The 11,814-nt window shown below is 46.7% G+C and overlaps 1 protein-coding gene across 1 annotated transcript in view; it reads right to left on the bottom strand.

Annotated features, from left to right (window-relative positions):
- Positions 1 to 9,931, bottom strand: part of pcdh19 (protocadherin 19) — a gene marked incomplete at its 5' end in the record, with an annotated part of 34,235 nt that extends 24,304 nt beyond the window's left edge. Inside the window, 2 exon segments of the mRNA XM_079502472.1 lie at positions 4,493 to 4,838; positions 7,785 to 9,931. Coding sequence (XP_079358598.1) covers positions 4,493 to 4,838; positions 7,785 to 9,931 — 2,493 coding nt within the window.
- Positions 9,932 to 11,814: the final 1,883 nt, after the last annotated feature.

The following is an 11,814-nucleotide window of genomic DNA, read 5'->3' as shown; positions in this document are numbered from 1 at the left end:
GATGTGTGGTGTGGTGACAGCGTGTCATCTGCTTTGCGTGTGCAGTACGAAGCGTCTGAATGCACTCTGTACATATTGTCCTGATGTGAAGTAATTGCAGGGGACATGCGGTCTCGGAGCCCCTCGTCGTTGTTTTCTTCAGAAGCCACACCAAAATGTCTTCTTTATATAAAAGCCAAATTGTACACTCTTATCCGCAAACTAACAATGCTTTCACGTAGATCTGTTCTCTTTGGGATGCGAATAATCAATATAATGGAATATGCCACACGCTAACTGTTTACCTAACTTTTTCCCCAACACAATGAATCATCCGGAAGAGAATTGCTTTGTACCGCAAACTGCATTGAACTAGATGAAAAAAAGAAAGATAATAAAAAAGACCTGGAGATAAATGGATCTGGTAAAAAAAACTATGCTAATATGCCAATTTACAAATGGAGTACAAAGTCCAACTCCCCTTTGCAATATTTCATTTAGCACCATAAAGAAGCCTGATCAAATAAATCTGCAATCTCTTTCCTGTGTAAAGGCTAATGTAGAATAAATCAATAATCCAAGGGAACATATTTCTCTGCTATATTCATTAGGTGAAATCACAGGTGTGGGGGAGCCCGAGTACATATTATGGATTCAAAAACACATTCTAGCCAAAGGCCATTCCTTTACTGTATAATTGTCTCCCCCCCCCACCAAGTGATTCACTATAATTAAGCCATGCAAGACAGCTCTATTCTCCCATGAGCGTTCGTTTAAGTGCTGCAGGTCAAACAAACACCTTGCAGCTGATGCACTTCAAAACAATGGACAGGGATCTTCAGGGAGGGTTCAGGATGCACCGTCTCAGGAGAGAGCAGAGAATACAACATATACACCATGCAACTACAGCCTAAGACCTGTGGGAAGACGTGTCACTGTTGTGTGTGAGTGCAGCCTTGGCAAACGTCTGCACCTGTGTGTGTGTGTGTGTGTGTGTGTGCGTGCGTGCGTGCGTGCGTGCGCGCTAGGGCATTCACTTCTAGTCATTTTTACTAGTTGACTAGTTGCCTAGTTTACTAGTCGACTAGTCGACTAGTTGTTTAACTACCTATTATGTAAAAAATAAAATAAATTAAAAAAATAAACTTATTTTATTTTTATTTTTTTGGGAAATAAATATTTGTACATTGAAAAACTGTGTACATGGTGACTATAACTAAAATCTACCTGATCTTGAGGCCTACAAAATCGGGAAAAAAAATTAAAAAAAAAATATTTTTTTCTTTTTTTTCTTATCAACTAGTCAACTAGTACCAACAAGGTCGACTAGTGGATTTACTAGTCGACTAGTAAACTAGTCGACTAGTTGCTTAATGCCCTAGTGCGCGCGCGTGTGTGTGTGTGCCGTTGCGTGCGCGCAGGTGTATTCTGTGCTCCGTAGGTGTGAGTGGCATTTGTCTGAGACTAGAGATGCGAGACTATTGACACGCAATTGAGCTGATAGAGCCTTATGAAATGACAAACGCTGCTTGTAAAAATACATCTGACAACCACCTCAAGAAATGCACAAGAAAACAACACTCTTCTTTTACCTCCAGCACAGATCGTAAATTCTGCATCAAATAATGACTAGAGAGGACAAAAATAAATGCATGCAGTGGGCACTGCACACCCGTGTTAAAACCAAAGCTCTTCAGAAGAGGACGCATGAATCATGGATAATTACCAGGTTGCCCTTCGGATGAACAATTAAAAAAATTGGGTGGTGGGGGGGGGGGGGGGGGGGGGACAACTGCCTTGCTAATCACATCAGTGCAGCCACACAAGTGTTCTAGCCAGACTGAAGGGACATGCACCGTGCACTTGTGTAGTCAAATGGTTTCAAGCCCAGACCCGCGCATCGTGACAAACCCATTATCAGTCATTTCGCAGGAGTTCTGTTTGTGCTCCGCGAATGGTGTCGCAATTACGCTGACTGTTTTTACTCAGCAAGCCACGTTGGGATATTACAGACAGCTACTGTCATTTATGAATGCTCACAATGGGGAGGGAGAGAACACTATGGTAGCAATCTTCTAACCTGCCCTGCTCTGATGGAGGGCGTGATATGCTGCTTTCACCATTATGTCTCTACCCTTTTATCTCTGTTGATCTCTCTCTCTCTCTCTCATATACACACAAACGCAAGACTATAGCACTCACAAACACTGTCTCTAATATACATGCCCACACATAAACATACGCACTACGACACCAACACACTGTCTTCCCCTTACGTCTTGCGTGTTGTTCTCTCGCTCTCTTTCTCTTTCTCTTTCTCTCTCTCTCTCTCTCTCTCTCTCTCTCTCTCTCTCTCTCTCTCTCTCTCTCCTTCGGGTCAAAGAGGTGTTTGTCAACGTCATGTGCAAGGCGGAGCGCGGTGGCACTTGCATGTTAAGCAGCTCCGGCCTTTATCAGGCCAATCAACAGCCTTCTGAGAAAATGAGAAAATGCTGTGGGGCTCAGACACCTGGCACTAATGCACTTTTTTTCCCCCTCGCTCACTCCTGCATTCCCTCCTTGTTTCAATTTCGGCCCTAATAATATTAGGACACACACACACACACGCACACACGCACACACACACACACACACACACACACACGCGCGCGCGCGCGCTCGCACACGGATTCATTCCAATGATCTCATATGCAAAGCATGGAGGTGTTTTGATGGGTCTATAATATAGACCCATCAAAACACCTCCATGCTTTGCATATGAGATCATTGGAATGAATCCGTCATCATATTTGTCTCCCTCTCCTCTTTTTCATTAGCCGAAACAAATAAAGGCTCTCCTAATCCTGCGGCAATGATGCTTTTATTGGACGCTTAAGCCGCAGACACAGGCTATTTCTGGGGTTTTGTACTCGGTATTGTTTGTTTGTTGTTTTTTTGTCACAGAGAGGAGGGTGTGGTGACCAACGTGCCACTACCCAGAAGGGAATATGATCCTCTCCTTCACCTTCACTGTCTTCTCAGCTGATAGACTGTCCCACTATTCCTCATTCTCTGCGAGTGTTACAGACGGACAGACATACATACACATGCATGTGCACACACAAACAGGCATGCGTGGCACATTGGCACACGCACGCACATGCACGCACGCATGCACGCACGCCTCAGACAGTCCCAGTAAATCAGCATGACTGTAAGTGGGTCTCATTGATCTCTCGGGATCCAATCCGTGCCCAGATCTCTCTGGATCCGATCAATGGATCGATAACCATCTCCTGTTTCTTGTTTTGTTTTAAGGCACATGCCCCCACCAACCCTGCCAGCAGCCTCACGCTGAAAGGCTGAATGTCAAATGAAGATTGGACTCATCAATTATAAGTGAGTGGAGCAGGAGCTCAATTGTTGCCAACTATGGGAGTGAACAAGGTAGGGCGACACACACACACACACACACACACACACACACACACACACACACACACACACACACACACACACACACACACACACACACACACACACACACACACCAACACCCCTTCCTCCCTTTGGGACATTGAGAAGTGGGTCAGGGAGAAAGGTTGTCCAAAGAATCCAATAAACCAGTTCATACAGGCAAAAATCTATAAACTAAAGATCAGCTGGTCTATATTCTCAGTGCCAGGTTGAATAGCCGTCCGAGTCAGACGGCCACTGCTCTGCTACAGCCGGTAGTAGTCGGTAGAATAAACCACACACGCAGGGCAATTCAACGGCCGACATTGCAGAACGGCCTTGGCCTTGCGGTGATATTGGGAGTCGAATAGGCAAAGCGCAGAGATAGAGCATTTAGGCAGTAATTATGCTATCTTCTTGCACCTGAAATGACATGTGGTACTAGGGCTGATTAGCGGGGTCAACGCGTCTGGCAGGTGTTCAAGCCTGTTCCGTTTGCAGTTGTTCAGCGCATATACACATGGAAGAATGCCCGCACGCACACACACTAAAACAAGGGAAGTCACATGATACATTCAGTCAGCCCTCCAAATTCTGCTTGTCACAGCCATAGGTCAAAGGTCACCCCCTGTGTCATGCGTCCTCAGAAAAGCCTTAAAGGATTCCCGCTCAAACAGACCCGAGTTAAGGTCACATCTGCCGTTTGCAAAGGTTCTACTGTCCCTGAACAGGGATGCAGAACAGTGAGCGACACTCACACTATAGCATTAGCACAGGCTCTCTGGAAACCCTGCATAGCATGACCTCTGAATGCATTGGGAAGAGAAAAAGACAAACATCTGCACATCATTGCTACCACACCACACCTCAACCCAACCCCCCCCCCACACACCCACACCACCCATTCACCCTCCATAACAAAACACTGCATCAAGGCTGACCGCTGCATGCCTCTGGACTTTGTTAACGGAGCCCAAACGGTCCGGTCATGACGACAGGTCTCCTCTTATCACCCACCTCCCCAGCAGGCGGCCAGGGCAAGTCTTTAGGACAGAGCAGAGAGTGGAGTGGGTCTCACCTCTGGCAGTGGCATGCCGTTGATGATGAGGTCAGGCTGCTGGTGGGCCTGCCCGGTGAAGGGGTGCTGATAGCCATGGTTGGGGGCGGAATTGCGTGAGTTCTGGTTCTCCACGTTGAGGAAGGTGCTCTCGGAGCGCCTGCAGCCCAGCGGCAGGCTCTGCTGGTGGTAGTCGAAGTAGTTGAGCGAGGAGGTGAGAGACGAGCAACTCACCACGTTCATCTTGTCCGTCTCCTCGACGTCGCGTGGCACCAGGCGGATGTCGTTCTTGTTCAGCTTCTTCTTCTTGCTGGACTTCTTCTGGCTGCCATACGAGTACTCCGCCACCCTGCGCAAGTAGAAGAAACTGAACAGACTCAATAAAGCAGTGCTCCGTCTCACTCTCCCCGGTCCACACGGCCAAAGTGTTCCCCCCCCCCCACCGTACCCTCCCACCCCCTCAAAAACCCATGCCGGCCAGATGGGTGCCATTCGACGGCGGACAGGCTCATACACAGGGTCAGTGACATATTGTCACAGCGTTGGTCGGCGGCCATTTTGCTTTTACGCTACGATCGGGGTGGAGAGACTGGGTGCGGTCTCCCCACCCCGAGCGTGGCCAAAGAGCAAAAAAGCTTCCGACTGTGCCCAGGACCGGAACGGCAAAACAAAAAAAATAGAGCCACCGGCAACACCCCTCATTCGTTTACATTTGCATGCTCGACATGCAAATGTCATGTCATGTCGACATGTCGCAAACAGGCACAAATATGCAAACATGCCAGAACCACGGAAGCAAAGCAATATTAAATGACTGAGCAGCGCCACCAGTACACACAAACATATTCAAAGCACACAGTCCACAGTTAATTCCATGTACTTTTTTTCTTTTCTTCCAATGGCAATTTGGAGTGCAGGAGGATTAAAATGTAATTGATCTAGTCTTGTTTGCTAACTTGAGCCGAGAATTTGGACTCTAATCGGACCAAATGAGGAACATATGTCAAACTTTATCAAGTGACTGGGAGAAAATAATGTGAGCCCTGAGAAGCACAGAGAAGCTCGATTTTAGCCAGCACGTGTTTTGCACCATTATAAATGCTATGTACCAAACATATGTAGATCTGACAAAGTATCAAGCATTTGCATGGCTTCCCACTTTGGAGATTATTCATTGTTATTATTATTATTATTGTTGTATAATTGAAATTTTAGCTATACAATTGCACTATAAATAACTAGAGCCTAGTTAAATGTCTGGAATAGCAGCCTTAGACTTAGCATGTAGGCCCCTACTGGCTTTACTGCCAGTGACTCACACCGATGCAGGTCTGAGGCTGCTTGTCTCTTCCTAACATAACCCTGGCTCAGAAACCATGCTCTAGTTTGTCGTCGTCGTTCCCCCCCCCTCCCTCCCCCCCATCCCCCGCTATTTCTGTTTTCCTTTTTCAGTGATTCTGAAAAACGTTTCTCCGGTGATTTTGCAGAGGGTAATGGGAGGTCTGACGGAGTCTATCTTTTCTTTTTTTTTGTCATTGTTCCCAGGCTGAAATCGAAAATCTGAGGAGGGAGAAAAGATTTTTCTTTTTTTGTCAGACAGACTTGACAGAAGACAGGCGATAAATTGTGAATCAGTGCTCCACAGTTTGGAGGTGGCCATCTGAACATCATGCCAGTGCTGATTAAAGCACCCAGCAGGGAAAGGAGCTCCTGCTAAGAGGGTGAACTATCGTGGGTGGTTGTGAATTTTACATTCATTGTTTTCCTTGTTATTTATTTATTTTCATCTCGCTACCATAAATCACTGAGACTGAATTTTGTTATGTATGTTGCAGCGGTGCGTGCTGAATGAATGAAATAAAACAAGTTTTATATTAAACAAAGCATTAAGCTATATTAGGATTATGGCATTGTATCCCATATAACGATACCAAGGAAGGAATATGAGTTTTTTCTATTAGACCCACAGTGCTTTTTGATGGTGTTTAGCAAGAAAATGACATGTTGCTTGTAGCAACAAGCTTTTGGTAATGTCACTGTATGAAGCAGTATTAGTTATATTGCATGATGCCATGACAGCTCATTCCTGGGAGCATTTGAAATGAATAACGTATGTTCATCTCAGCCATTGCTGGAGGGGAAACCTTGAAAACATAGAAAAGTGGTGCTCATCTCTAGCCGACCATGACAGCACGAAAGGAAGTACACCACATTTGATTTCTAATCAATAATGATAAATATATGCCTATGATTCCTATATTGGCCATTTTTTACTCTTTCTGTAAGCCTAGGGGAGGTTCCTGTCTTTTGAAATGGCTGGTTCAACTTCATGTCAACAAAATTAGGTTTGGAGCGAAATATGATTATGGCTTCAGGTTAAATTCACAAATCCAATCTATATGTAAATTTACAGTGGTAATGTAGTATGGGGAAATCAAAGCCAGAGCTGATGTGCAGATTGATGAACAAAACAGAGTTTTCCATATGCAAGATCCAGAAAAATAACATAGTACAAGTACCTAGATAAGTCAAAGGTGCAATGACCATGGCAATGTTTAAGTCTTTGTACAAGCAAAGGTTGACTGGGGGGAGTAGCTATTTATTTGCACTGTTTTAGCAAACAATAATGAGGTAGATGTGAATAAATAATTCTATACATTTGATAAAGCAGACTATAGATTAAAGCTGCAATCTCTCAATCAACCATGACGTTGGGCACTCAAATAATAAATCTGAAGGAACGGTGGGATGGCTATAGGACGTTAATTGCCTGGTAACACACCCACAAATTGAGCATGCCAGCTGGCCAGTCATATTTATGACCCAATCGGTTACAATCAAAAGATTCAATCAATCAATCAAATCCACTTAACATGGAGTGGGATATATGCCTATCCAGAAAGAAAGAGCCTGATTTAAAACCATGCTATTATTAGCTTCATTTCATTCGTGAGAACCTGCAGTCTTTTCTTTATCAGCCTCACACCCAGGCCTCTACAGGCAGCATGACATTAAACAGTGCGTTCACAACCAGCCAGGAGGAACTCACACTTTTCTGGATCCTCTCTCTCAATTCCTCTAGTCTAGCACGCAACATAGGCTACACAAAGTACACATGCATGCACACAGACACACACACACACACACACACACACACACACACACACACACACACACACACTACCACCACAACAGCAACAACAACAACACTAACAACAACAACACTGTCTAGTGTGATGCACGGCCAATTAAAAACGAAAGAAAAACACACAAATTACGCATGGAGAAGACGTCACACATCGCCACTCAGTACCTGCAGTTGTACGTTCGGATCTCCTTGTTGTCCCTTTTGCACTTCACTGCAACAAAGATCATGGTGACAAACAGAATCGCGGCTATGGAGCCCAGGGCGATGATGAAGATGAGCGACAGGTTTACGGGCCCAATAGACTCCTGCGCGTTCAGGTCGGGCGACAGGTAGACCACGATGTACGCCGAGGCCGACAGGGAGGGCTTCCCGTGGTCACGGGCCACCACCGTGATCTCGTACGTGGACTTGGCGTTCTCGCCGAACATGCGCGTGGAGCGAACCTCGCCGTTCACCTGGTCGATCTCGAAGAAGGTCCTGTCGCCCTCGGAGATCGTGTAGGTCAGCCGGCCGTTCTCGCCCTCGTCGTAGTCGTCCGCCTTGACCTGGGTCACCATGTAGCCCACCCCGGCGTTCCTGGGGATGGACACCTCGGCCGTGCCGTTGACCAGCGGCGGGTTGGTCATGACGGGCGTGTTGTCGTTCACGTCCAGCACCACGATGCGCACCGTGGCGTTGCTGGTCAGCGAGGGGTTCCCGTTGTCCCTCGCCAGGACCTTGAAGTCGAACGTCCGCGTGTACTCGTGGTCGAAGGACCTCATGGAGTAGATGCGGCCCGACGGGTTGATGCTGACGTACGTGTTGACGTCCATGTGCTTGATCTCGCTGGGGACTATGGTGTAGGACACGGTGCCGTTCATGCCCAGGTCCGGGTCCTCCGCGGACACGGCCAGGAGGCACGAGCCGGGCAGGTTGTTCTCCATGACCATCTCCTGGTAGTGGGGCTTTAGGAAGTGGGGGGGATTGTCGTTCTCGTCCGTGACTTTGACCACTAGGGACTTGGTGGCGCGCAGGGGAGGGTTGCCGCTGTCCTCGGCCTGTATGGTCAGATTGTACGTGTCCCTCTGCTCCCTGTCCAGCCTGCCGTCCACCAGTATGGTGGAGAAGCTCTCGTATTCTTGCAGCCTGAACGGCACGTTGCCCTGGAGGCGACACTGCACCTTGCCATTGGAGCCCGAATCTTTGTCGGAGACTCGCACCAGCGCAATGACATACCCACGCTGCGCGTTCTCGGTCACCTCCACCAACTCCGTGTTCAGTGACAGTAACATGATGACGGGCGGGTTGTCGTTCGCGTCCATCACGTTCACTGTTACTTTGCAGTGAGCGGGGATGGAGTTGGGACCTAAATCTTTCGCCTGCACGTCGATCTCGTATATCTGCGCCGTTTCATAATCCAACACGCCGTTCACGGTGATGATGCCAGTTCTGGGGTCAATTTTGAACGCCTCCCTCGTTTTTTCGGTGACGTAGCTGTTGAACGAGTACACAACCTCGCCATTCGTGCCCTCGTCTGGGTCGGTTGCATTCAAGTCTATGACTAATGTGTTCATGGGCGAGTTCTCCATCACATTCACAGTATACACTGGCTCATCGAAAACAGGATTGTTATCGTTAGAATCCATCACTTTGATGTTCAACTGGACCGCGCCTATCTTTGGTGGGTCTCCACCGTCCTCTGCGCTTATTTCGTACGAGTAGTGAGACTGGGTCTCTCTGTCCAGTGATTTTTGCACCACAAGCTCAGCAATTTTTGACCCATCCCCTCTCGTCTTTATTTCTAGTCCGAAAAGCTCGTTCGGGGTGATGGAATAAGACTGCACTCCAAAGAGCCCCGAATCCGGGTCGCTTGCCCCCTCTAGGGGAAACCGGGTTCCAGGGGAAGCGTTCTCTGAAATCTCAATGTCAATGTGACTCGTGGGGAATCTGGGTGCGTTGTCATTCAAATCCTCGATTTCAACTTTAATGACACAGATCTCCATAGAGTTTGACATCACTTCCAGGGAAATAATGCACTTTGGGTTTTGCCGACAGACCACGTCCCGGTCTATTTTCATTTGGGTCGTAAGGATTCCGGCTGGACTGAGTTCCACCCACCGCGGCTCTGAATTGGAAATGACCCGCAAGTACGGCGGCTGTGGTGCAATCTGAAATCCCTGCTTCTGTGCGTCCTTTGTCACGTTTCCAATCACCGAGCCGGGCTTCATTTCCTCGTTTATTCCATATTTCAGGTTGATAACAGCATCAGCCCCCGCCCAAAGTAAAAGTGCAACAAAAATAAATTGTATTAATTCCATCTCCTTGGATTGCATTATACCTGTTGAGTTTCCCCTCTTGTCTATAGCCTAAAAAAAATAAACATTAAAAAGCCCGCACGATTACGCACACGAATGCATGTCAGATATAACAGGCAAAATGTTCCCAATTATTCATCTCATGGAAACTGCTGCTCGGGAAAATATTTTAATGACGAATGGCTGTTCTTTACGCAAATTATAGCATGGCGTGTGCAATTCTAAATAAGTCCTTTATTGTACTCTTCTTCTCGGGCAAAGCACATCATCTGGTCTACTGCAGCGTGCGAAATATTGGAGAGAGGACAGATATGTGAAAACATACTGAATGCTCTCAGAGCAGTGATTTAGACGTGGAAATCGCAGCGCTTATCAGACAGCAAACTGATGTTGCGCACGAATCAAATGATAAATTGTCCATTTTCAAGTGGGCTAAAAAAAAAAGATAAAAATTGCAGGTAAAAAAAAAAGAAGAAAATTCCAATAAACAGATCCACCAAAAAATATTTTCCTTGTAGATGAAATGATGGGGCTCAAAAGTCTCTGTTAAATTTCACCCTGCAATGTGTCGATGCCAGACAATATTTAAACCCCATTTTAGATTGAGGGGGGGGGGGGGGGAGAAACGAAACGTTCGTCCTATAACAAGTTGTAGATTTTCTTCCTTGGGCGATCAAATGCGATCAAACCGCACATCTCATTGAAAAAGCTATTAAGGATCTGCAGTCGCAAAAAATGATTCAACAGATTAAGTCCGGTTATCTCAGGCTGTGAGACGAGCGATGCTGTTGTAGGAATGTCTCATTGTAACACTGAAGTCCAACGGTGCCTTTATTTTTAATTCCAGGCACGCAGATGTAGGCTAACCTTCCGTCTCCCCTATAGCTCTCCACAAGTCCTGCAGCCGCGTTCACTTGCTTGTTAATTTCCCCATATCTCAATACTTTGGAGAGGGGGAAAAAGGCAACACACATATCCCGTTATAGTTAGTTAGTCCATGTAAAGAATCCACAGAAAACGCAGCCCAGCAGACGGTGCGGGGATGGAATCGGGGCAAGAGCCTGGCTTGTCAAAAGAAGAGGCATATATGTCTGATTGCAGCAAAAAAAAACTATAAGCACAGAATATCCATTCCAGTGTGGTGTGGTGGTTGGTGGTGGTTGAGGCTCTGCTCGCTGCCTATAGTCCAAGCTGTGTATAGTTGGGTCCAATACGCGCTCCTGTCACGGTGCACACTGGCTGAACGCACTGAAGTGAACGCGCGGCTCAGCGCCGAGCGCTCAGTCTCAGGACCCGCAATCCCCGCAGCCAATCGCAGCGTGCACAGGAGGGTTGGGTTTGCTGGTGGGCGGGGCGGAGCAGCAATGAAAAAAGCACCCCGGCCAAAACTACCTGTGCTTGTAGCTTGTGTGCAGACAGAGTAGACGGACTGGAATGGGCAATTATAATGTGCAATATTTAACATGTATAGCAAAGTATTACTAAAGGCAGATGATGTCCGCGAGGGGGGGAAAGAGCACACAACGGTTTAGGGTTTATAAACCCAAACTGGCTTCTATATACTTTTGCGTTGCGGTTTGCCAGTTTCTTCGATTGGACATAACATATAATTAAGTCTTGCTATAATGATCAATATTTGATTTGCAATTGCAATTATGACTATGCGCTATATTATTTCAGCCTGACATGGCTGTTATTGCTCTCCATCTCATGAAGGCTATATTTAGGCTACATTATTGTTTTTGAAATTGTATATACTAGGGTTCGATTTTTCTTTTTCTCCGCCTGCCTGGCTGGCTGCTCAGCTCCACCCATGTTTGCTTTTTTGTTCCAGACTGTATTTTCAGGAGTTTGTTGCCTACTTGACCGTGTAGAAGAAGATATAGACCCTGCAGTGTGTA

This window comes from Electrona antarctica, assembly GCF_951216825.1.
Source record: "Electrona antarctica genome assembly, chromosome: 1".
In the NCBI taxonomy this organism is placed as follows: Eukaryota; Metazoa; Chordata; class Actinopteri; order Myctophiformes; family Myctophidae; genus Electrona; species Electrona antarctica.
This window is presented reverse-complemented; position numbering and strand designations above follow the sequence as displayed.